Consider the following 26,805-nt stretch of genomic DNA (forward strand, 5'->3'; position numbering starts at 1 on the left):
GAGAACTTTTTCATCTTCCCGAATGAAAACTCTGTACTCATTAAACACTAGCTCCCTGGTACCCTCTTCTTGCAGCCCCTGGCAAACAGCCTTCTACTTTCTATCTCTGTGAATTTTACTACTCTAGGTACCTCATATAAGTGGAATCATATACCATATCTGTCCATTTGGGACCGGCTTATTTGACTTAGCTTAATATCTTTAAGGTTCATCCATGTGGTTGCGTGTGTCAGAATCTTTCTCTTCTTAAAGCTGAGTAATATATCATTGCAGGTATATACCACATTTTGTTTATCCATTTACCTATCAATGGGCACTTGGGTTGTTTCCACCTTTTGGCAGGTGTTAATAATGCTGTGAACATGGGTGTACAAGTATCTATTCAAGTTCCCGTTTTCAATTATTTTGAAATTGAAATTCCAAAATGGAATAGCTGGATCACATGGTAATTTTGTGTTTAATTTTTTGAGGAACCACCACACCATTTTCCATATCAGTTGCACTATTTTATGTTCCCACTCACAATACAGCTGCAATTTCTCCACATCCTCATCACTTATTTTTTGTTTTTTGATGATGATCATCCTAATGGGCATGAAGTGGTATTTCATTGCAGTTTTGATTTGTATTTTCCAAATAATTAGTAATATTCAGCTTCCTTTCACATGTTTATTAATAGACTCCAAAATTTGACCTAAGCAGCTGAAAGAAGGGGTTGCCATGGAGCAAGATGGGGATTAATGTACAAAGAGCAAGTTTTGAAGGAAAAATCTCCAGAATTAAATTTGAGGTGCATATTAGATAATGGGGATATTGATAAGCAACAGGACATAAATCTGACATTCAGGTGACAGGTCCAGCCTAGACATATAAATTTGACAGTCACTAACCAAAAGAGCGTACATAAAATCATGAGATTGAATGAAATCTCAAGAAAATGTTAGTAGAGGAGAGAAAGTCTGAGGCCTAAGTTCTGGGGCCCTTTTATTTGAAGGATGGGAGATGAGGAAGAACTTGCCAATCAGATGAGAAGCACCATGTTGAGTGTGTAGTAAAAGCTGTAAAAATACCTAATGAAAGAATATCACCAGTTTTTTTCTAAACAAACTTATTTTTCTGTTTCTTTTAATTTGGGGATCCAAAAGGATTTGGGTTTCAATCCTAGCATCTGTATTTTTAAGCATTATTTTATTTATTTTATTATTTATTTTTAGCATTGTCTTGGCAATAATAATGGGCTTCCCCAGTGGCTCAGACAGTAAAGAATCTGCCTGCAATGTAGGAGACCTGGGTTTGATCCCTGGGTTGGGAAGATCCTCTGGAGAAGGGAATGACAATCCACTCCAGTATTCTTGCCTGGAGAATTTCAAGGACAGAAGCACCTGGCGAGCTACAGTTCATGGGTTTGCAAAAAGTCGGACATGACTGAGCAAGTACACTTCGCAATAATAGTAAAAATAATGACAAAATTTCTTGATGTTTACTTTGTGCTAGGAATGCTGCTAAGGGTATTAGGTTCAGTGTGTCATTTTAATCTCCAAATAAGTCTATGAAATAGGCATTTCTCTCCCAAGTGACAGAGAATCAGAGAAGTTCAATAATGCCCTCAAGGTTACAGAGTTAGAGAGAGGTAGAGCTACAGGTCCAGCAGAATCCAAAGCCTCCTTTTAAACACCATGCTTTATAAACCCTAGATGTTAAATTAACCCCGCCCAACGTCAGTTTCCTCATCTGTAAAATAAGTATGAGAATGTCCACTTTGTAAAACTGTTAAATTTATTGACAAATAATGTATCTATTACCTGACCCAGAGAAGGTTATATTCTGAGGGCACTTGATAAGTATTATTTCCTGTTTTCCTTTTCCATTTTACTTCTGACTCATGCTGCCAGACTCAATGGAGACTTTCCATAGGATCTGATGCTCAGAATTCATTAATTATAGCTTTGTTAAACCTACAGTGCATGCATGCGTGCATGCTCAGTTGCTCAGTTATGTCTGACTCTTTGTGACCCCATGAACAGTAACCCACCAGGCTCGTCTGTTCATGGAATTTTCAACCTTTAAGACCTTAACAGGTCCACTGCAGACATTGTCTCTGGAATCAAACCATTAGCGGTGGATTTCTAAAACCCTTGGGAAGACATTGCAACTTGCTCAGTATTGCTCTTGACTGCTGAATTATTCATGTCCCTTGATGGATTCTGAAGTTGACTTCCTCCTGAGAAGGATTCACAAATGAGACTTGGGCCAGCTACTTGAAGTTTCAGTTGAGTAAGAAGGTGGTGAGTGAACAAAAGTGAGCAGGTGGCAGAGGAAGTGTTGCCAAGTGGCCTGTGAGGCACCAGGAGCAGAAGGGTGGGTATATTCAAAATCTACTCAACAATTTCATGTGCTGAGGGTGGGGTGGGGTGGGAGGGTGGGCCAGATTATGTTTCCAAAAACAAGGGATGTTTCTTTTTGAGGACATAGTGTGAGAAAGAAGAAGAAGAAGAAACATTTAATAAGTACCTATTTTGTGCCAACACATATTTAGATGTAATACTACTTGATCCTCAAAAAAAAAAACAAAAACAAAAAAAAACTGGGTCTGGATTATCTCTCTTACAGGTAAGAAACTGAGGCTTCAAGAAGTGAAATAACATAAGCAATTTTAAAAAGAGTTGAGAAGTATGTCTACCAAATAGAATTAGTTTGTGAACGACAGAAAACCCAGTGCAATCCGTGTGGAATCACTGCAGGGCTGGCATGGCTTTCCACTGTGTTAGAGACCCTGGCTCCTCTTATTTCTTGCCAGCCTTAGCCTGTGGTGTCCCCTTCAGCATCCAAAATGACTGCTTGGTAATAGGAGGTTCACCCCAGAAGAAATAATGACACCTCTGTTTATATTCAACTGGACAAAGCTTGGTCACTTAGCTGCTCTGAGTTACAAGGGAGGCTGAGAAATGTGGCAGTGTGCCCATAGGAAAGGTAAGGGTTCTATTTCTAAGGATTAAGGAGAAAAACAGATACAGGACCCACCAGTAACCTCTGCTCCTAGGTAGTTAAATCTAGGTCTTTTTTACTCCAGAGGATCCCTCCTCCACCAGTTCTTCTCTATTGCCTTCCTTAAGAGAAGTGCCACTGCCCCAGAAATCCCTGTCAGGCTAAAAGTGTCCTGTGGGCAACCATGATAAGAACAGCCAGGTCCCATAGGTTCTTTTTGTGAGCCAGGCACTATGCAACATGCAGTAGAGCACTGCCTCATTTAATCCTTCAGTAACCTCATTAAGGGGTTTCCCAGGTGGTACAGTGGTAATGAACCCACTTGCCAATGCAGGAGATTCAGGAGACACGGGTTTGATCCATGGGTTGAGAAGATCCCCTAGAGCAGGACATAGCAACCCACTCCAGTATTCTTGCCTGGGAAATTCCATGAACAGAGGAGCTTGGCAGGCTACAGTCCATGGTGTCACAAAAAGTCGGACATGACTGAGTGGCTGAGCAACTGACCAACTGACTGAAACTCATAAAGCAGGAACTTCATTCTCCCCATTGTACAAATGAGGAAATGGAAGCCAGCAAGATTATATAGCACACCCAAGCTCACACAGAGAGCAGCTTCTGGATCCATACATTGTATGGCATCCACACAATGGCAAATAGGATCTACATTCAGGCAGCGCATACTCCAAAGTCTAGTCTTTTACTTGTTGTGCTTGTCTGTTTCATGTGTATTCCCATTCAGGGCATCTGCTTCTGCAAATCTCTCTTTGGAATCCTATTCCTCAGTGTAGTCACAATGCCCTATTTCATGGAATAACCTTTTCAAGGATGCTTTGTTCTTCACATGAGAAAACCCAATTTATGTTAAGATTTGACCTGGCACAGCTTGACTCCATTGAAGAGAAAAATCAGTCTTTTTTTTTTAATCAGTTGGAATATCAGGTGTGCAGAAAAGTTAATATAGCGCATCTGAGATTGCTTCTCCTTAGCTGGCCTTTTCGCAAAGTTGCTCTTGGCTGCCATCTGGGAACTTGGATTTCCAGAGGGTTTCCACCACCCACACTGATAAGAATATCTCAGCAGGCCTTAACTGTCTGCAAACAGTTTGACTTACGTGAGCACTTACTTTCCTTCTGGGAGTCTGAAATTTTGGTAATGCCCAAGAGAAGTTATCAACCTGACTGTGCTGTGCTTGGTCGCTCAGTCGTGTCCAGCTCTGCAACCCCATGGATTGCAGCCTGCCAGTCTCCTCTGTCCATGGGGATTCTTCAGGCAAGAATACTGGAGTGGGTTGCCATGCCCTCCTCTAGTGGATCTCCCCAACCCAGGGATCGAACTCATGTCTCCCGCATTTGCAGGCAGATTCCTACCGTCTGAGCCACCAGGGAAGCCCAAGAATACTGGAGTGGGTAGCCTATCCCTTCTCCAGTGGATCTTCCCCACCCAGTAATCAAACTGGGGTCTCCTGTATTGCAGGTGGATTCTTTACCAGCTGAGCTACCAAAGAAGCCTGTCTACCTGACTAGCCCTGAATAAAAACCTTGCTAAGTCTTCAGTAAGCTTCTTGGTAGGCACTATTTCACATGTGTTGTCACAACTCCTTGCCAGGGAAATTAAGTAAATCCTGTGTGACTCCATTTGGGAAGGATTCTTACAAGCTTTCATCTTGTTTTTCTCAAGACTCCCCGCCACCCTCACCACTGCCAAGCTTGTTTTCTACTTGCTGATTTTGCTTTGTATCCTTTCTCTATAATTAATCATAGCCATAAGTATGACTATATGCTGAGTCCTGTGAGTTCTTCCACAGTGATCATAGCTGTTGTAACAAATAAATGTCAAGGCTTTAGATAGTTTATTTCTTGTTAGTGCAGAAATCAATACCAGTGCTCCTGGTGAGCAGGTGGCCTTCTACTCAGTCACTGAGGACCCAGGCACTTTCCATCTTGCACTCCACAATAAGTTGGCAGATGGAAAAAGGGACTGTGGAAAGGACATGCCTCCTGGTTAACCCTCCTCTTAACCCTAACCCCAACACTGGACCTGACATGACATACATCCACCTCAGGACACATTCCACTTGTAATCACTAGTCATGTGGTCCCTGTGCATCCCACAGATGCACGGGGACTAGGAAATGGCTCTTGGCCTGGTGGCTATTTCTCTGCATCAACTCTGTGGAAAGAAAGCATGAGTCTTTGATGACTGGCAACAGTACCATAATAGATACTTATTATGAACCTACCCTGTGCTCAACTTCATACCAAATGCTCTGAGGCAACATGAAGAAGTCAGTTGTTCATGCCTATACAGAGGTTGACATATTAACGGGAACTGGTCACCCCCAAGGATGAGGAGGCAAGGTTCCCCTTTTCTGGAAAGTCTTCCACTACACCATTCCTCTGTGCTTTGCTAATAACTAGTGCTGATCACTTTCATAGCACTTAGTGCACTAAAACCCACCATAATCTTATCTGACTCTCCCACTGAAATATATTTTTGAGATCACAACTTCAGTTGACTTATTGATCAGCATGTATTTCCAGTACTCAGCACAGAAAATGGCACATCTGAGATATTGGGTAAATGCGTCAATGAATGAAAGCTCAAGCAGAATAGTGAGATGCAGTGCAGTATCGTGCTGTGAGCACGAGTTAGTCAAATCTTCTTATCCCTTGTGACCTTGCAAAAGTTGCTTAATTTCTCTGAACCTCAATGGTTCATTCTTAGAATGGGGACAAAGATACCAACTTGGCAGGGTTGCCATGAGGATTTTCTGAGATCCTAAATGTGTATTCGGCACATAGCCCTGTTTCTGCCTTGTTCCTAAAGTTACAGAGAACAGTTTTTCACCAGGGAGTACGATGTTAGCTGTGGGTTTTTCATAGATGCCCTTTATTGGGAGGAGGGAGTTCCCTTCTCTTTCTTGTTAAGTCAGTGTTTTTGTCAAGAGGAGGGATTGGATTTTGTCAAATGGTTTTCTTCTGTCTGTTGAGACAATCTTGTGGGTTTCACCCTCTATGCTATTCATGTGATATCTCACATTAACTGATTTTCAGATGTTAAATCAATTTTGCACTTCTGGGATAAATCCCATTTGGTCATGGTATATAATACTTTTTATACATTGCTGAATTCTGTTTTCTAGTGTTTTGTTGTATTTTGTTTTGGTTTGGTTTTCAGGGGTGCGTTCTGTGTCCCTAAGTGTTTCAGACCCTTTGCTTGATTCCCATGGCACTCCCCAGAAGCCCCTAAGGAACTCCTTATTGGTTTCTCCTTGGGACAATATCTAATAAATCACTTCCAGTCAAATCCTGTTCTCAGGTGCAGCTCCTGGGGATCAGCCTGAGTCACTGCCAGGGTCAAGGCCCTCTGTGGTCACTGTGGCCCTTCACACACACCCACACCCCTCCGGCTAACCCAGCTCTGTGACTTTTCCCTCAGGTGATCTACGCCCTGAACACCCGCCAGGACGAGACCGAGGCGGGCATGGAGGCACTGCGCGAGGCCCACCAGGAGGAGCTGCAGCAGGCGGTGGCCGAGACCGAGGCCAGGCTCCTGCAGGCGCAGGGCCGCGTGGGCGAAGAGGAGGCCCTGCGGCAGCGCATCCAGGCACTGGAGAGTGCCCTGGAGCTGCAGAAGCAGCTGACACAGGAGGCACTGGCCCAGTCGGCCTCTTGCAGGCTGGAGACCCAGGAGAGGGAGCTGAGGGTGGAGGCCGAGCACGCCGAGCGGGTGCTCACCCTCTCCAAGGAGATGCTGGAACTCAAGGCCGACTATGAGAAGAGGCTCCGGCACCTGAGTGGTCACGAGGCACCCCGGTGGGACCAGCTCACCCAGGAGGGTCCCGAGCCCAAGGCCGAGCCGGGCTGCGGCCCCGAGATGCGGGAGGTCCTGCTGGAAGTGGAGCGGCTGCGAGCGGAGAACCAGCAGCTGAGCAAGGACTACGCGCGGAAGGCCGAGGAGCTGCAGGCCACGTACGAGCGGGAAAACGAGGCGGTCCGGCAGGCGATGCAGCAGTCTGTGAGTGAGGCCCTGTGGCAGTGGCAGGAGAAGGAGACCGACCTCCGGAAGAACTTCCAGGCCCAGGAGGCAGCCCTGCAGGCCCAGGTCCGGAAGCTGGAAGGGGATCTGGAGCACAGAGGCCGCAAGATTAGTGACCTGAAGAAGTATGCCCAAAAGCTGAAGGACCGCATTCAGGTAAAGCAGGGGCTCTTCCTACCTCCCAAGTGTGAGAATAACCATGGCCGGTAATATGAACACCTACCACTCATCAGGCACTGTGACTTCTGCCAAAGTGAGCATTATTACCTTCATTGAGTTCAACCACATTTATTAAGGAAATATCTATTGAACACCTACTATGTGCCAGGCCAGGGCTGTGTTCAGGAGACACATGGTAGGCTGGACTTGATCCCTGTCCTTTGAGAGTGGAGAGACTTACAATTTACAGATGAAAAGGTAAAACTGAAATTGAGAAGCTTAAGGAGGATCGTAGCTGGGCACACAGCTGAAAAGTGTTTGAACTCAGTTCAGCCTAATTCCAAAGCCCCTACTCACTCCATAACAACTTGCCTGTCCTAACGTCCTTGAGGCTTTATATTTGTGGAAAATTGGACCAGTGACAAGTTAGTTATGTGAAGCCCATCTCTAAAAGTAACAGCAGCTAGTATCTTTCATATTTCCTGAGCATTGTTTTCTGTCCCATTTTATCTCATTTAATCCTCACTACAGAAAGGCTGAGGTTTCCCAGGCTAGTGGTAAAGAACCCACCCGCTAATGTAGCAGATATAAGAGACACATGTTCAATCCCTGGGTCCAGAAGATCCCCTGGAGGAGAGCATGGCAACCCACTCCAGTATTCTTGCCTGGAGAATCCCAAAGACAGAAGAGTCTGGCGGGTTACCATCTATAGTCACAAAGAGTCAGACATGACTGAAGCGACTTAGCACAGCACAGAAAGATTAAATAACTTGCTGAACACCACACAGCCAATCAGAGGATGAATCAGGATTTGATGAACACTGAGCTGCTGAATTCCAGAGATTAATGGTACATGCTGTGCATTTACCCACTTTTAAGAGCTGATGTACATAGGATGTGTCTGCACAGAACCAGTGAAATGACACCCTGTCTCTTTGTTTAGGACCTGGATGTGCAGCTCAAGGAGGCTCGACAGGAGAATTCAGAGTTGAAAAGCACGGCAAAAAAACTTGGGGAGAAGCTGGCCATTGCCAAAGATAAGCTGATGTTGCAGGAGTGTCATGTGACACAGAAAACCGGTGAGATGCCCCAACTGGTTTCCTTACAGAGCAAAAGTTGGCCACCAGGTTGGCTTGGCACTGCTTGCAGCCTTGAGACTGTTAAGGGAGCAGAATGGAGGGCAGGGCTCTTTGATCTGACCTGCCTGGTGGTAAGTCCCATCATGCAGGACATAAGCAAGCCAACACCCACAGCTGCCACAGATCAGATATCTAAAAGGCATGATGCAGAAGGATCTCTGGCTCCCAGATAGTTCTCCATCCAGTCCACCATAGTGCCTGAACTTCTCAGCTCTGGCTTTTCCCTAGACTTAGTCAACACTTTATACTCCAACATCTTTCACACAGTGATGATATTGGATGTTCCCAATAGTTTTGTGAGTTAGGTATTGTCAGTATCCCATGTCACAGATGAAGAAATGAACCAGAGAAAAGTTATGTGGCTAGCTTAAGGCCAGCCAGCTGGCTGGTGATAGTGTAAGATACACAGGTTATCTGACTCCAAAGTGCTTTCTTTGAGATAAGGTTAGATAACATCATTGACTCATTGGACATCAACTTGAGCAAACTCGGGGAGATAGTGGAGGACAGGGAAGCCTGATGTGCTGCAGTCCATGGAGTCACAAAGAGCTGGACATGGCTTAGCGACTGAACAACAACAAAAAAGTGCTTTCCACTGAGCTCCCTCATCAGAACGTTCTTGAATATAGTGTGATCAGTTTGACACTGGGATATATAACAAGGGCACAAAACATAGGCTCTGCCTCCAGGGAGATTATGGGACTGTTACTTTACATGCTTTCATATCATGAGTGCATCCCAGGCAGCAGAGGAACAAGATGTCTGGGAAAGAAGAAATCACTTTGGGCTCGAAAGTGTGAATTGGAACCAGTGGGTATGGTGGTCTTAGAAGTAAGGCATAAGTACCTTGGGGAATATGGGAAGAAACTGAGCAATTCTGCTGCTGCTCCTAAGTCGCTTCAGTCATGTCCAACTCTGTGCGACCCCATAGACGGCAGCCCACCAGGCTCCCTCGTCCCTGGGGTTCTCCAGGCAAGAACACTGGAGTGGGTTGCCATTTCCTTCTCCAATGCATGAAGGTGAAAAGTGAAAGTGAAGTCACTCAGTCGTGTCTGACTCTAGCGACCCCATGGACTGCAGCCTACCAGGCTCCTCTGTCCATGGGATTTTCCAGGCAAAAGTACTGGAGTGGGGTGCCATTGCCTTCTCCGGAGCAATTCTAGTCATATTTAATTTTTGTCTTATACTTGAAATCTCTTTGAATTTAAATCCTTTGAATGTACATATGTTCAGGAACATCTTCAATTTTTTAACCTATGTAAAAGATGACTAGTTTTAGAAGGGAGGGCAGGGCAACTATGTGAACTCAAGATGCTGCTTGGGCAAAGGTGACAATCACCATCTTGACCATACTTGAGGCCAGAAGGCCATGGAGCAGGGTTTACATAGGGGAGTTGAATAGCAGAATGGTAACCTGCAGAGGCCTCCGGCACAAGGCCCAGGCCAAGGGCATTCCCAATGATGTTGAAACTTGTGCTTACAGGTGACATGAAGACAGAGAGAGTTTCAGAGAATGAAGTCCTAAGGAAAGAGAATAATTTGGAAGCCTGCAGTCTCCATCCTCAGCAGGACCAGAACTTTGCCAAGGAATGTCCCTGCAGAAAAGGAGGCACAGATACACAGGTAGTGTCTGACCCAGCCCTGGGGATGCAGCAGTCACAGGGGGCTCTGCTGGAACAAGCTTCAGAGGGAGGCCAGCCCCAAACCATGATAGGTCTACTTGGAAGCAACAGGTCCCATAGTTTCAAGGCTGAATGTGTAGGTGTGAATTTCCAGCCAATGTCCTGCCAACTGCATGGCATTTGAACTAGGAGACTGAGAATATAGAGGAATTCTTCCAACTCCTTATCACCAGCTCCTGGGAAACTGGAAACTTGCTTAAGATTCCTGCTATATGCTCCCAGTCAAAACAAAGTTTTTTGTTTTTTGTTTTTTTAAAGCGCTATAGTGTGGGCTGGAATACCTGATCCTATGACAATATATGCATTACTCCAAAAAGTCCTTTTCCGATGGTGAATAAAATGGAGTTTCTTACAAATATCAAACATATCATCTTATAAATTTTACTGTACTTTGTGATACATGCTTTAAATCAGTAATCAACATTGTAGAAGTTGCACAAAAGAGAAATGGTGATTTCCTGTTCTCTCTACCCTGGTAGTTTTACAAGCCCTTTTTCTTTTCATAGACCAAGAAAGAAGCATGCATTGAGACGGAATATATGAAGCAAAAATATGAAGAAGACCTTCGCAAAATCAAACATCAGACAGAAGAGGAGAAGAAACATCTCAAAGACCAGCTGATGAAGCGCCTAGAAGACTTGGTGAAGAAGCACACGGTGGAAATCAAGTCAGTTCGCTCATCGGTGGAAGCTGAAAGGAAGAGGCTCCAGAAGGTGAGACTCCATTCCAGAGATACCGTTCCTTTTTTTCTTCCTTGCCTCTGCCTCCTTCCTTTCCTGTTTGTTTCTTCTTTCCTTCCTCAAGCATTTATTGAACTCCTATTGTGTACAGATCTCAGCTAGTTCTCTGACCAAAGGAAGTTCAGTGTCTTCTGGAGGAGACAGGGCACTCCAGGACCATGAGACAGTAGGGCTTAGCGTCATTAGCGTGGGGTGGAATTGTGTCATATGAGTGTTTAACTTAGGGAAATTCAAATCCTCTATTCTGCAAAAGCAGAGAGAAATAAAATGAAGCGAACACATGGACCTGGCAGACTGCCTGGATTCAAATCCCAGCTCTGCCACCCTCCAGCTGTGGACAGTTGAGTCCCTCACAGAAAATCTCTGTGGGCCCCAGGTTCCTCATTTATAAAACAGATGTTGATAATAGCACCTAACAGAGTAGCTGCAAGGATTACATGAAGTAATCCATGCGAAAAAACAAAGCAGATCATAGTTCCTGCAGTGTAATAGGCACTAGATAAATGCAGGTAATTGATTAATCACTGGGTCGGCAGCAGGAGAGAAGTTTCTCAGCCTGTGAGTACTGCTCCAAATTCCCACTAAAGGAGGTGCTTTCTGCTGAGAAGGAACGCAAAGCCTCATCCCTCGTGTTTGCTGAGGAAAGCAAATAACATATGTATTTGAATGTTTTAGGAGAAGAGTGAAGTAAATCAGCATTATTGTAAGCATAGGTGGTGCTGTAATTATTATAAGAAGGCTTCTTTCTAATCTAAGAACTTGCATTATCAGCTCTGAGTTTCCAGTGAAAGAGAATCATATATCACTGAGGAATGCAGTGTGTGGTGGTGAAAAGTAGTAGATACTCAATAAATATGTGTTGGATAAATAAATGGACTCATGAAAGACTAGTACTGGGTCCAAGTCCTGACTCTTTGATTAGCTTTATGACCATAAACTGGTCACTTAACCTTTCTAAAAATAAAGATAATTACTTTAGGGGCTTGTTATGTGCATTAAATATGGTTTTGTATATAAACTATTAGCTCAGTGCATAAACATGTACTCAAAGTTTGATAAACAGTGGTTGTGATTAGTTACCATGTGCATTAGATGATGTCATGTGTGATAATATTAGTGCCCACTATACTTTATAAAGCACTTATTCTTAAGAACACATTTAATCCTCCCAACAGGGTTACAAAATGAGTGTTCATATTGCCATTTCAGAGATGAGAAAACTGAGGCTCAAAGATGTTATATATCTGCTCACACAGACAGTGAGTGGTGCAGCCACATTAAAACCCAACAGCCTGACTCTGGAGCCCATGATTTCCCATCCCTGCACAGGATGGGAAGCAGCTGTATTGAAAGCACTTTCCTCCCGATGAGCAGCAACTGGTTGCACAAATCCAGCCCTCATACAGCTGAACCCTCTTTCTATGCTGAGCCGCAGTCAGTGGGAGGGACGGTTACTCTCCTGGAGCTACAGGTTGCCCTGGTAACCTGTCAGCCAAGCCTGACTCTGAGTGTAGAAATTCCATTTCAGCTCTAATCAGGGGCATGGATCCATTTGGGAAATGAATCATGTAGAAATAAATTGCATTTCCTCCTGTTTTTTTTTTTTTTTAAATTATGATCATTTCTACAAACTGGGGACATAAATTATATAAATTAGGCCATTTAGACTAGAGGAAGGTAAAACCTTGAAGAGGCCCCAAATCAGGTATTCATGGACTAAAAATAGATAACTGTTTCCCCTGTAGAGTTAAGAGGGCACTGTTTCTTTGGGCCCTTGAGTACAAGTGTGTTATGTATCCTGAATGCTACCTTAACCTGAAAAAGATTCTACAGGAGAAGGGCTGGAGTTGACCCAGAGGGCCTATCTGCCTTCCCTGTCGAGGATATTATTACTTAATCGTCACAGACAGAGCAGAGTACATGTCCTATAATTAGCATTTGCCCACACATTCTTAGAAGACCATGGAAAGGTTTATTGAGTCCCTACTGAGCTGTGTTAGACACTGCTGCATTCTACACCTCATTTGTGTCACTTATGATTCTGGGTGTCAGGCATCACAAACCCACTCTAGGTGCTTTGGGCAAGAAAGGAATGTAGTAAAGGGCAATGAGAAGCTTTCTGGAAAACCAGGGAACCAGGCTTGACAGCTACTCAGTCAGTGATAAGGAAACATGCCTGCCACCACCTCTGAGGCCAGACCTGCCATGTACACAGCGGACAACCACCAACCACGGGCCCTGGACGTTGCCTACAGAACTGCACTGTCTAATTTGGTAGCCCCTTATGGTTATTTTTTCTATGATCCAGCGGATGTTGGCAATTTGATCTCTGGTTCCTCTGCCTTTTCTAAAACCAGTTTGAACATCAGGAAGTTCATGGTTCACATATTGCTGAAGCCTGGCTTGGAGAATTTTGAGCATTACTTTACTAGCGTGTGAGATGAGTGCAATTGTGTGGTAATGTGAGCATTCTTTGGCATTGCCTTTCTTTGGGATTGGAATGAAAACTGACCTTTTCCAGTCCTGTGGCCACTGCTGAGTTTTCCAAATTTGCTGGCATATTGAGTGCAGCACTTTCACAGCATCATCTTTCAGGATTTGGAATAGCTTAACTGGAATTCCATCACCTCCACTAGCTTTGTTCGTAGTGATGCTTTCTAAGGCCCACTTGACTTCACATTCCAGGATGTCTGGCTCTAGGTCCGTGATCACACCATCGTGATTATCTGGGTCGTGAAGATCTTTTTTGTACAGTTCGGTGTATTCTTGCCATCTGATGCTGGGATGGATTGGGGGCAGGAGGAGAAGGGGACGACAGAGGATGAGACGGCTGGATGGCATCACTGACTCGATGGACGTGAGTCTGAGTGAACTCCGGGAGTTGGTGATGGACAGGGAGGCCTGGCTTGCTGTGATTCATGGGGTCTCAAAGAGTCAGACATGACTGAGCGACTGATCTGATCTGATCTGGTTATTTACATTTAAATTCAGTTCAGTTCAGTTCAGTCGCTCAGCCATGTCTGACTCTTTGTGACCCCATGAATCGCAGCACACCAGGCCTTCTTGTCCATCACCAACTCCCGGAGTTCACTCAAATTCACGTCCATCAAGTCGGTGATGCCATCCAGCCATCTCATCCTCTGTCGTCCCCTTCTCCTCCTGCCCCCAATCCCTCCCAGCATCAGAGTCTTTTCCAAGGAGTCAACTCTTCACATGAGGTGGCCAAAGTACTGGAGTTTCAGCTTTAGCATCATTCCTTCCAAAGAAATCCCAGGGCTGATCTCCTTCAGAATGGACTGGTTAGATCTCCTTGCAGTCCAAGGGACTCTCAAGAGTCTTCTCCAACACCACAGTTCAAAAGCATCAATTCTTCGGCACTCAGCCTTCTTCACGGTCCAACTCTCACATCCATACATGACCACTGGAAAAACCATAGCCTTGACCAGATGGACTTTTGTTGGCAAAGTAATGTCTCTGCTTTTCAATATGCTATCTAGATTGGTCATAACTTTCCATCCGAGGAGTAAGCGTCTTTTAATTTCATGGCTGCAGTCACCATCTGCAGTGATTTTGGATTAATCACAACTAAATAATATTTTAAATTCAATTCCTCAGGTGAGCTAGCCATATTCCAAGTGCTTAATTGCCATATGTGGCTAATGGCTCCTGGAATGGATAGCACAGTGCTGAAGGACTTCTACACATAAGCTGCACTGTATTTTAGAATATTTCCATCATCCTGGAAATGTCTGTCAGTCAGAGCTGCTATAGAATGGCTGGCCCTGCTGACCCTGGGAAATGTAGTTGCCGGATCCTTTTTGTTTCAATGACTCCAGCTTGTACATATCGATGGCTTCCGATTTGAAATCTGGGGTGAGTGTGTCTGATGGTCACATGCCCTCAGTTCTCTTTGGAAGGGAGTCTGGGAAGGTAAGTCTGACATTTTCTGGTTCTGTGGTGGGAGGACGGCTCTGATGTATCAGATAGAGAATTTCTCAAACATTCCGAGAAGGAGCAGATGCTGTGCAGCTAAAAGGAATGACAGCTCTCCAGTCCATGATTTATCCCGTACCTCAGCTCTGTAGGCAGGGGTTGCTTTCCCATTTCGCAGATGAAGAACCTGAGAAATAAAGTCACTTTAATATCACATGAATTGAATGTGAATCACGGAAGCATAACCTTTGCTCTTTGTCTATGTAGTAAGCCTTTAGGTCTTCACCCTGCCAGCATCCCTTTATGGTTTATTTATCATTCATTGAATGCATAGTTGGTGTCTTGAGCAATGCAGGGATATAGGAATCAGCCATGCCTTCGAAGAGCTCACCATCTAGTAGGAGAAACAAGATATGCACTCAAACATCAGTCAAGTCAGTGTGTAAGAAGTGCTGTGCCTGGGGAAAGAGCCTCATTGTCAAATCTTGAATAAGTTAACCCAAACCATTCTAGGCCTCTGCTTTCTAATTTCAATAATAAATATGAATGTGAATGATTTTCTCAAAATTTTCTCAACTTTTTATTTCTACCAACTCCCAAAATACTCTTTGTTATTTAAAAATACGTAACTTAACTTCCAAATATTTAGAACCATACCAGATATCTCCCTCTACATGAATCAGCCATAGGTATACATATATCCCCTCCCTTTTGAACCTCCCTCCCATCTCCTTCCCCATCTCACCCCTCTAGATTGATACAGAGCCCCTGTTTGAGTTTCCTGAGCCAAACAACAAATTCCCATTGGCTCTTTATTTTACAGGTGGTAGTGTAAGTTTCCATGTTACTCTTTCCATACATCTCACCCTCTCCTTCCCTCTCCCCATGTCCATAAGTCTATTCTCTATGTCTGTCTCTCCATTGCTACCCTGTAAATAAATTCTTCAATACTATTTCTCTAGATTCCGTATGTATGTACTAGAATACGATATTTATCTTTCTGTTTCTGACTTATTTCTCTGGTAGTCTAGGGTCTTGGAGTCAGTGCTCCCACTCCAAAGGCTCAGGGCTTGATCTCTGGTTGAGAACAAAGATTCCACAAGTGGTTTGTTATGGCATTAAGTGAGATTAAAACAAATATCCAAGAACGAGAAACCAAAGATGAACCCCAGATAAATGGCAATTACAAAATCAGGCAAATAATAATTAAAAATAAGGGAATACACACACACACACACACACATATATATATATACACACTGATGAGCAAAGTCAACACAGTCCAACAAAAATAAAGTACAGCAGATAGACCCAGCAAACAAAGGAAATAAAAAATTATATTTTTTTAAGAACAAATTTAAGAACAAAATTAACTAAAGCACAAACTGGAAAACAAAAGTAAAGCAAGGTGCCAAGTGGGGAATGAAGCAATGAAAACAAAACTAACAAATATGTAGAGAGGAAAGAAAAGAAAGAAAGAATAGATACGCAAAGTTAAATAGAAGTAGATGAAGAAGATTTGTATACATTAAAGTTTAACTGCAAGGGGAAAAGAACAATAGGAAAGGCAAACAAAGGAATAAATGTAGAAAAAATATAATATGTTTAAAAAATTAAAATTATAAAAAAGAGGAAAGAAAAAGGGTTGGGGGGGGGGACTCCACAGAACTGCAAAAGCCCAAAGTAGAGGTAGAGGTTTATAACCACAATAAATAATGTGACTGAGAAAAAAAAAGCTCAAAAGCTTAATTAGATTGCATAGTGCAAAAAAAAAAAAAAAAAAAATCGACAACTAAAACAGAGGGGGGAAAAAGGAAAAAAAAATCCAAAAGACTCTACAGAACAAGTCAAAACATAAGAATAATAAATGTTTTTCTTGAGTCACTGCTGACAGTCTTTTCCCTCACTGGGGTCACAGTCCACCTCACCTCCCTAGGATGCCCTCCAACACTGTGCTAATCACTGGACCTGCTGTGGGGGCAGCTCGGATTCTAATCTGGTCCTACTCCTGTGTGTTCTTGCCTCCAGTGTCCACAGCTATCAGAACTATTGTGTTTTCTTTTGTGGGAGCTCTCAATGATCTTTTATATAGTCCATAGGCACAGAGTTTGCCTAATTGATCATGTGGATTTAATCTGAAGCTTGTACGACTGGTGGGAAGGTTTGGGGTCTTCTTCCTTAGCCACACTGCCCTTGGGTTTCAATTGTGGTTTTATTTCTACCTCTACATATGGATCGTACACTGGGGTTTGCTCCTCAGGCTGACCCGAAGGACTTGGGTTTGCCCCTGTGAGGGACGGGTGTGGAGGTGGTGCAGCTGCTTGGGTCGCAGGGGTTCTGGCAGCACCAGGTACTCAGGGGAGTTGGCGGCTAGGGCAGCAGGAAATATAGTGCTCTAGAAGGGTATGGCAACTGGTATTGGCCAATACACTCCAGTATTCTTGCCTGGAAAACTCCCCTCACTGACAGAGAAACCTGGCAGGCCACAGTCTACATACAGGGTTGCAAAGAGTCTGGACACAACTGAAGCGACCCTGTGCGCATAGATGCAAGACTTTTTTTTGCCTATGGCAGCTCTGCCCAGTGAGAGTTGTGCATGGAGGTGGCACAGTTGCTTGGCTTGCAGGGACCCTGGTGGCGCCAAGTGTGCAGCGACACGGACTGCCTCTGCTGCAGGAGTTATGGCCCTGTCAGAGGCTTTTTTTGAGCATCTTGTAGCTGGTGATCAGAAGGCCTCTTTGGCCAGTCTTTCTCCGTAGCTCCGCCCATTCAGGCACTTAGAGCAACCCCTTGCCTGGGGTCCTTCTCTGTTGTTCCATGTGTCAAGCACAGAGGGGCTCCCCTGGCTGGGGTCATACTGTATAGATCAGTGCAGTGCCGCAGGCACTTGAAGGGGTCCTACTCTGTAGTTCAGTGCATCAGGTGTTTGATGGGCCAGCCTCTGTAGTGTTCAGATACCAATGCTGGCATGTGGGGAGAGAGAGGCGGTGGTGATGGCTCCGCCCCCTACGCACGACTCAGCAGTATCGCCTTGCTTCCATGGCCGCCCGGCTTTCCTCCACAGGCATTTCGCACCAGTCTCCTCCCTCACATCCCCTTGATCTGTCTCTCCGCAGTCAACAGCAGCCCTCGCTTTGAGATTGCTCCACAATCCCTAAACTCCAGCTCCAAGCTGCTGCGCCTTCCAGGGGACCTGCGTCCCTGTCCTGGGTATGTATGGCTGCGGCAAGGACTGTCTGATTCTCACTCCATTTAGGCTGCCACAGATCAGCTGTTTCACTCTCAGCCTTAAATGGTTCCCCTCTGACTCAGACAATTGCCCCAATGTTTCGTTCCCCCACCCACCGAAGGCAGGTCCAGTTTTTCCCCCATTTCCTTCGTCCTACTGAGTTTTGTGTGGGTCTATATATTCTTTTCTGCTCATCAGGTCCTCCTGTCTGCTCTCAGCTGGTGTTCTGCATGCACTTCTGTGTCTGAAGGTGTATTCCTGATGTATCCATGGAGAGAGATGTACTCCACGTCCACCTACTCCTCCACCATCTTATTCTCCTGACTTCATTTTTGAGGTTATTTTGCTGGATATAGAATTCTAGGTTAACAGTTTCATTCTTTGAGCACTTTAAAGATGTTGTTCAATTTGGGGTTTTTTTGTTTTTGTTTTTTGGTTTGTATTTTCATCAAATGAAAAGCTGGTAGCCACTCTTACCTGTTTTCCCCAGAGCATGGTGTGTCTTTTGTTTTGTGACCACTTGTAAGATTTATTTTGTCTATCATTGGTTTCTACAATGATTATAGTATGTCATGGTATGATATTCTTTGTGTTTTTCTGTTTGAGGTTCATTGGAATCTTCAATCTATGGGTTATAGTTTCTTCTGTATTCATATTTTGAATTGAAGTATAGTTTATTACAATATTGTCCTGTGGGTTATCATTTTTATATAGTTTGGAAATTATAAGATCATCTCTTCTGCCTCCCCACTCTGAGTGACGTTTCAGGCTTAGTACTGGTTTACTCTTTCAGCTGAACTTTACTATAAATACATACCAAATAGTAATTTTTCTTCTTGAAAAAACGTAACATGTTTTCCTTTAAAATGTGAACTGAAATCTCTGCTTGGTGATTTTCTGTGGTTGTGTATTTGTTTTTCCCATCACAGTGGCTCCTTTATGTGTCTTTTCTTAAATTGCTAGTAACTGTGGACAATCTAGACAAGAAAGCAGAAAAATGGTGGAAGTCCTGCTTTTGCCTCTTATCAGCCTCTGGATCTGCTCTGTGTGAAATGGATGCAATAAAGCCATTTTCCATGAGTATTTTGAGAGTTGAATGAGAATAGAGCTTATGAAGTATTCTGTGAATCCTATGAGTTAATAGCTCATGGAGTCTTCTTGCTGGGGTGGGATGCAACAATTTATGTGTTTGAAAGCAACTATCTCCTTTTCCCTTATGTTCTTGTCTTTGTAGCTGCTTTTTCTCTTTACTTGAGTTAGGAAGAGACTGTTAATGATTCCTGTTAAACTCCTTAAGGTCACTTTGGAATGAGCTGGACATGGTCATGCTTCCTTTTAATCTGTGTTTTCCATGTGACTCAGAGCTCTTTGTTTTCTGACAATAAACCACATATATTCTGCACCTAAAATGTGGCTTGCTAATGCCAAAAATTACTGCAGATATCAGTTATTTCCATCTGTGGGGAAATTTTTTTCCCTTTAGGTCCATTTGTCAAGGCAACAGCTAAAGCTGTGATTGATTACATGTACCCCAGAAAATTAGGCTATATAAAATTAGAAATAGCCACTGCTTTATGCTAAGAGTCTTTTTCTCAGAGGATTTCACTGCGCTGTTACTGCGAACATGCTTTGGCAGAGTTAGCAAGTGTCTGCACCAATAAACACATTAAACAAAACTTTTGTTCAATAAAAGACTCTGTGAATGAGGGCTAAATAATGAAGTCAAAAATCAGAATTTTTGCTGAGAGGATGGCCTTATTTCTGATGGTTGTTTAAGTTATCTCAACTTGTTTCAAACAAAAAGATAATTTATCTATTGTCTTTAGAAAATGAACTTTCTGAAACAGCAAGCCCTGCAAAAGGAGATGATGGGTTTACTGAAGACCCTGTACATGGCTGCTGCTAAGTCACTTCAGTCGTGTCCAACTCTGTGCGACCCCATAGACCGCAGCCCACCAGGCTCCCCTGTCCCTGGGATTCTCCAGGCAAGAACACTGGAGTGGGTCGCCATTTCCTTCTCCAATGCAGGAAAGTGAAAAGTGAAAGTGAAGTCGCTCAGTCTTGTCGACTCTTAGCGACCCCATGGACTGCAGCCCACCAGGCTCCTCCGTCCATGGGATTTTCCAGGCAAGAGTACTGGAGTGGGATGCTATTGCCTTCTCCGTGTACATGGCTAAGTGTCTGCATCATTTGACCCTTACAATCTAATCACATCCCTCTTTTTCTCTCTTATATGACTGACCCCAAAGACAACGCTAAGTGCAACCCCAGGGCTACTAGACTGGCCTGTGATTGGTCCCATAGGAAGTGTAAACATGTCATGTAGATGATCAGTAGCAGCATCTTTTTAGATGCTCAGGTTAGAAATCCAGGGGTCAGAAATTTAGAAATCAATGACTTCTGTCTCATTATTCATGCTCAATCAGCCATAATGTCCATTCATTCTGTAGTTGATCCTTGAACAATGTGAGAGTTAATCCAAGTATAATTTATAGTAGGTTGTTTGTGTCTCCAGTTCCTCCACATCCTCTGACCATGGACTATATAGTGCTGTAGTATTTACCATTGAAAAATGTTCACATATAACTGAACCCACACAGGCAGGGAAGAAGCACAGCCAAGCAATCATCCTTTCCTGAGTTCAGATCTTGACTCTTCCACATACTGGCTGCATGACCCTGGGCAAGTCATTTTGACTTCTTCAAGCTTCATTTCTTTATTTGTATAATGAACTTTAACAATACTACCTAGCTCATATGGATTTCATGAGGATCAACGAGATGATCTGTGAAAAGCGCTCAGAAAATGGTGCACACTCAGTAGATGTCAGTTGCTAATATGTCCGTCTACTCACAATTAGAGCATAAAGGTCTATAATCAATTGTCAGCATCCAACATGACATCTACTGCATTATAGCTGTTGACTTTGCTGCCTGTCTTTTCCACACAATTGTGAGCTCCTGGTGAGTAGGCATAGTGTCATTTTATTCCTAGCTTCAGGAATAGTGCCAAATATGTGGTGCTGCTGCTGCTGCTACTGCTAAGTCACTCCAGTCGTGTCCGACTCTGTGTGACCCCATAGACGGAAGCCCACCAGGCTCCCCCATCCCTGGAATTCTCCAGGCAAGAACACTGGAGTAGGTTGCCATTTCCTGCTCCGATGCATGAAAGTGAAAAGTGAAAGGGACGTCGCTCAGTCATGTCTGACTCTTAGCGACCCCATGGACTGCAGCCTACCAGGCTCCTCTGTCCATGGGAATTTCCAGGCAAGAGTACTGGAGTGGGGAAACACATGGTATGTCTCAATAAATATTTGGTGAATGAATAAATGACTTAATGTCTACCTAAAGTTCAGCTGTTTGGCTCTAGGTAAGTGATCACACCATTGTGCTTATCTGGGTCATTAAGATCTTTTTGTATAGTTTTTCTGTGTATCACTCACCTAGAGCCAGACATCCTGGAATGTGAAATCAAGTGGGCCTTAGGAAGCATCTTAGGAAGTGAACAAAGCTAGTAGAGGTGATAGAATTCCAGTTGAGCTATTTCAAATCCTAAAAGATGATGTTGTTAATGTGCTACACTCAATATGCCAGCAAATTTGGAAAACTCAGCAGTGGCCACAGGATGGGAAAAAGTCAGTTTTCATTCCAATCCCAAAGAAAGGCAATGCTAAAGAATGTTCAAACTACTGCACAATTGCACTCATCTCACACAGTAGCAGTGTAATACACAAACTTGTCCAAGTTAGGCTTTAATAGCACACGAATCAAGAACTTCCAGATGTTCAAGCTAGATTTAGAAAAGGCAGAGGAACCAGAGATCAAATTGCCAATATCCATTGGATCATAGAAAAAGCAAGAGAGTTCCAGAAAAACATCTACTTCTGCTTTATTGACTACACCAAAGCCTTTGACTGTGTGGATCACAACAAACTGTGGTAAGTTCTTCAAGAGATGGGAATACAAGACCATGTTACCTGCCTCTTGAGAAATCTGTATGCAGGTCAAGAAGCAACAGTTAGAACTGGACATGGAACAATGGACTTGTTCCAAATTGGGAAAGGAGTATGTCAAGGCTGTATGTTGCCACCCTGCTTATTTAACTTATATCAGAGTACATCATGTGAATGCCAGACTGAATGAAGCTCAAGCTTGGAATCAAGATTGCTGGGAGAAATATCAATAGCCTCAGATATGCAGATAATTCCACTCTTATGGCAGAAAGCAAAGAGGAAATAAAGAGCCTCTTGATGAAAATGAAAGAGGAGAGTGAAAAGGCTGACTTAAAACTCAACATTCAAAAAACTAAGATCATGGCATCTGGTCCCATCACTTCATGGCAAACAGATGGGGAAACAATGGAAACAGTGACAGACTTTATTTCCCTGGGCTCCAAAATCACTGCAGATGGTGATGTAGCCATGAAATTAAAAGACACTTGCTCCTTGGAAGAAAAGTTATGACCAACCTAGACAGAATATAAAAAAGCAGAGACATTATTTTGCTGACAAAGGTCCATCTAGTCAAAGCTATGGTTTTTCCAGTAATCATGTATGGATGTGAGAGTTGGGCTTTAAAGAAAGCTGAGCACTGAAAAATTGATGCTTTTGAACTGTGGTGGTGGAGAAGACTCTTGAGAATCCCTTGGACTACAAGGAGACCAAGCCAGTCAATCCTAAATGAAATCCTGAATATTCATTGGAAGGACTAATGTTGAAGCTGAAACTCCAATACTTTGGCAACCTGATGTGAAGAGCCAACTCATTAGAAGAGACCCTGATGCTGGGAAAGATTGAAGGCAGGAGGAGAGGTGATGACAGAGGATGAGATGGTTGGATGGCATCACTGACTAAATAGACACGAGTTTGAGCAGGCTCCAGTAGTTGGTGATGGATGGGGAAGCCTGGCATGCTGCAGTCCATGGGGTCACAAAGAGTCGGACATGACTGAGCGACTGAACTGACTGAACTGAAAGTTCAGCTAAGAGGAAAAGAATATTTCATCCACTGCTCTCAGTTCAGTTCAGTTCAGTCACTCAGTCGTGTCCGACTCTTTGCGACCCCATGAATCGCGGCACGCCAGGCCTCCCTGTCCATCACCATCTCCCGGAGTTCACTCAAACTCACATCCATCGAATCGGTGATGCCATCCAGCCATCTCATCCTCTGTCATCCCCTTTCCCTCCTGCCCCCAATCCCTCCCAGCATCAGAGTCTTTTCCAATGAGTCAACTCTTCGCATGAGGTGGCCAAAGTACTGGAGTTTCAGCTTTAGCATCATTCCTTCCAAAGAAATCCCAGGGCTGATCTCCTTTAGAATGGACTGGTTGGATCTCCTTGCAGTCCAAGGGACTCTCAGGAGTCTTCTCCAACACCACAGTTCAAAAGCATCAATTCTTACGCACCCAGCTTTCTTCACAGTCCAACTCTCACATCCATACATGACCACTGGAAAAACCATAGCCTTGACTAGACAGACCTTTGTTGGCAAAGTGATGTCTCTGCTTTTCAATATGCTGTCTAGGTTGGTAATAACTTTTCTTCCAAGGAGTAAGCATCTTTTAATTTCATGGCTGCAGTCACCATCTGCAGTGATTTTGGAGCCCAAAAAGATAAAGTCTGACACTGTTTCCACTGTTTCCCCATCTATTTCCCATGAAGTGATGGGACCGGATGCCATGATCTTTGTTTTCTGAATGTTGAGCTTTAAGCCAACTTTTTCACTCTCCTCTTTCACTTTCATCAAGAGGCTTTTTAGTTCCTCTTCACTCTGGACACTTGCAAAATTTCACCAGACATTAAGCTAGATCAAAAAGGGTAGGAATCTATAAGAATTGCCCTACTTTTAATTCATTTATCTCTTACTATTAATATGTAACTAGAACTATGCTAAGCTTGTATTAATAAGTAATGCAATGAGTCACAGAGAGGTTAGGAAATTTGCTCAAGGTCACAGAACTAAAATGCAGCTGCACCACTCACATGAGCTCCAGAATGTTCTTTTATCTGGATCTACTTTGCACTAAGACTGTGAGGCTGTGGGGAGGGACTGTGGAAAAATACTTTGTGAATCCCATCGTTTTGACTAACGTAAGGTTGCTGTTGAGAAGACCAAAGAGGAAATTTCATTCTGCTTTTGATATTTCCTTGCATCTGAGGATGTATTTGGCTTTCTGATTCATGGAACTGTGAGAATTGTGTCAATAACGAGCATTCTCTTTTCTTACTTGACACTACAAAACTTAAAGCCAGGGACTTTACCCTGCCCTCCCCCAATATATATTAGCCTTTGTGGTGTCAGTTTAGCACCTGTTTTTTTTTTTTTTAACTTTCTCATATATTTCTAATTTATATTTTTTTATGGAGTTTATGACTCTTGTGAGCTTCTTTGAACCCCTTTGGGAATAAGGCAGGGTGTGTACTGTTCATGTTTTTATGGATTGTGTGGTTAACTCTTCTATTTATCATTTAGGAAGTAGAAGCACAATTGGAAGAAGTGAAGAAGAAATCAGAAAATGAAATAAAGCAGCTAGAAGAAGAGAAAGCAGCCCTAAGTGTGAAGCTCCAGAATTCACTGCTAGAAGTAAGTCCTGAATAAATGCTGTGCTTGGGAGTGATGGTTCTGGACTCCAGGAGTTTTTGATTAACTAAGGTGCCAGGAATCTCAGGAAGTCGCCCTGACTTTCTTACATTTAGCATCCTTGCAAGGAAGAAAAAGAGTTTAGCCTGACAGGAAGATGATCTCAGGGGCATAAATTCAGCTGCAAGTAACAGAGAGCCTGATTTATAGAGGCTTAACAAAGAGACACTTAATGCCATACGTAAAAGAAGGAGGCAGGAGGCTGCTGGCGTTGATTCTGTGACTAAATATCAGATCTGGAAAATCTGCAAAGCTCTTGGTCCTGCCATCTCCCCACCTCCCGGCAGTTTTCTGGGCAGTAGATACTTCTGCCTTTGTGGACTCTTTTCTTCATCAAAAAGAATTTTTAATTTGTAACTGCCTTGCCATAAAGGTGAATACAGCAAGGCTGCGTTTTTTCCTTTGAATTTTGAATGAAAACATGTTCATGATCCCTAAATGTATCATAGGTCCCTGATACTGCATGTAGGAGAAGTTGGCTCAGATTCCCCTTGGTTGTGAGAATGACTGTCACTGACCAGTTGTCATGTCCAAATTTAAAACAGGAAACGAGTAGGGGCAGGGGTGACCAGGCCTGCCTACTTCATTAGGAAAACAAAAGGGTGTAGGAAGCCCCTAGCTGACTCCTACTCCCGCTGGTAACATCTGTGCCACGTGGCTAGCCTGGGAAACCAAGGATTTAGCCATCAGGCCTCCATGCTGGAGGCCAGCCAGAAGAGTGGGATATGAAATGGATGTGAACCAGCTGAACTATGGGGTTTGCTTCTTGGGCCCATCTGTCCAAACCACCCAGGGACCAAGTTCAAAGTTTAAAAGCACTGTGGACAGTATTACTGGGGAGAAGAACTTGCCACTGGACTCTATTCATCCTTCAGTGCTATTAACACTGTGCCAGAACTCCTGGGCAGTTTTTTGCTGTAAGTTCTACCTACCTCATAGTGATTGTTAGGAGAATTAAGAGTGACCCAGAGGGATGGAATGGGGAGGGAGGAGGGAGGGGGGTTCAGGATGGGGAACACATGTATACCTGTGGCAGATTCATTTTGATATTTGGCAAAACTAATACAGTTATTTAAAGTCTAAAAATAAAATAAAATTTAAAAAAAGTAATAAAAAAAGATTCAAAATAAAAATAACAAACTTATTTCAAAAAAAAAAAAAGGAGAATTAAGAGTTAATACTGTAAAATGCTTAGGTCTGTGCCTGACACAGAGCAAGCACATCATTAATGATGGTCTTTTTATATTTTACATATGTCTATTGAATGTTGTTGTGATTCTAAGTGTGCATCTGTCTGCTCCATGAGATGACAGCTCCTTGAAGGCAGGGACGGTATTTTACCTTAGCATCCTGCTCTCAGGCTGTTTCTTCTCCTCCGCACCTTACGCCTAGCATGGTACCTGAGGAGCAGTAGTTTCAGCAACATCTGAGTTTCCTTTATGGTTATTAGCCTTGTTCTTCTCAAAGTATAGAGCTGGGAAACCAATCTGTTTAATTTATACTCTACGTTTAGTTAGTTAATAATAACATCATAATTAAGGCCTTACAAGGTAATAGGATGCAGGTAATAGCATCCTGTAGCCACCCTTCTCTCATTATCTGTATAATTCTTAAACATTGTTCCTTTTCTTTACCAACTAACTTTGTAAAAAAGAAATAGGGTGGCCTTCCGGGAATGGTATGAAAACCAGTGGAAAGCATGCTATAGCTTTGATATAGTTATATGGACCTGAGTAATTTAAATGGAAGTGTTGGATATTGTAAACATGCCAGGTTCATTGGCTTCTGGAGGAATTGAGCAACTAGCTAACTAGAAATGGCCCCTCAAGAAGCATGTCTGGGATTTGTCTAGTGAGACACTGTCCTCAGAAGTGATTGACTCAAAGGAACAGGCTCCCAGATTAATGACCACAGCCAGGTGGTAAGACTGCTTCATCGCTGAATATTTCTGTTCTTCTATTTTAGGTTTTAAGGCTGGAAGAATTTATCCAACAGAATAAGGCATGTCCCCCAAGAGGCGATGAAAAGCCCCAGGAATTGGACTACCAGCACTGCAACATTTTAGAGACCCAGGTAACCTCTAGCTTTTTCTGCTTTAATTAAGGATATTTTTCTTCTCCTTTTCAGCACTTTGGTGTCCCCAGTGACACATGCTGGCATTAATGGGCCCTTTTATTTCCCCTCTCAGAGCTGCCAAAATGCCTGGGGAAAAAAAATCATTACAAAATCAATTTGCAACAACCATGAAGAAAATAGAGTT

At 43.4% G+C, this 26,805-nt stretch overlaps 1 protein-coding gene across 6 annotated transcripts in view; it reads left to right on the forward strand.

The window, feature by feature from the left end:
• FAM184B (family with sequence similarity 184 member B) overlaps positions 1 to 26,805 on the forward strand; it is a 118,791-nt gene that overhangs the window by 51,872 nt on the left and 40,114 nt on the right. For all 6 annotated transcript variants that reach the window (XM_006063939.4, XM_044946057.2, XM_044946056.2 and 3 more), the window contains exons 2-7: positions 6,427 to 7,182; positions 8,129 to 8,264; positions 9,808 to 9,947; positions 10,513 to 10,719; positions 24,378 to 24,488; positions 26,511 to 26,618. In XM_006063939.4, coding sequence (XP_006064001.4) covers positions 6,427 to 7,182; positions 8,129 to 8,264; positions 9,808 to 9,947; positions 10,513 to 10,719; positions 24,378 to 24,488; positions 26,511 to 26,618 — 1,458 coding nt within the window. The remainder of the gene's footprint in view (positions 1 to 6,426; positions 7,183 to 8,128; positions 8,265 to 9,807; positions 9,948 to 10,512; positions 10,720 to 24,377; positions 24,489 to 26,510; positions 26,619 to 26,805) is intronic.

Source organism: Bubalus bubalis, chromosome 7 (assembly GCF_019923935.1).
Source record: "Bubalus bubalis isolate 160015118507 breed Murrah chromosome 7, NDDB_SH_1, whole genome shotgun sequence".
NCBI classification, from domain to species: Eukaryota; Metazoa; Chordata; class Mammalia; order Artiodactyla; family Bovidae; genus Bubalus; species Bubalus bubalis.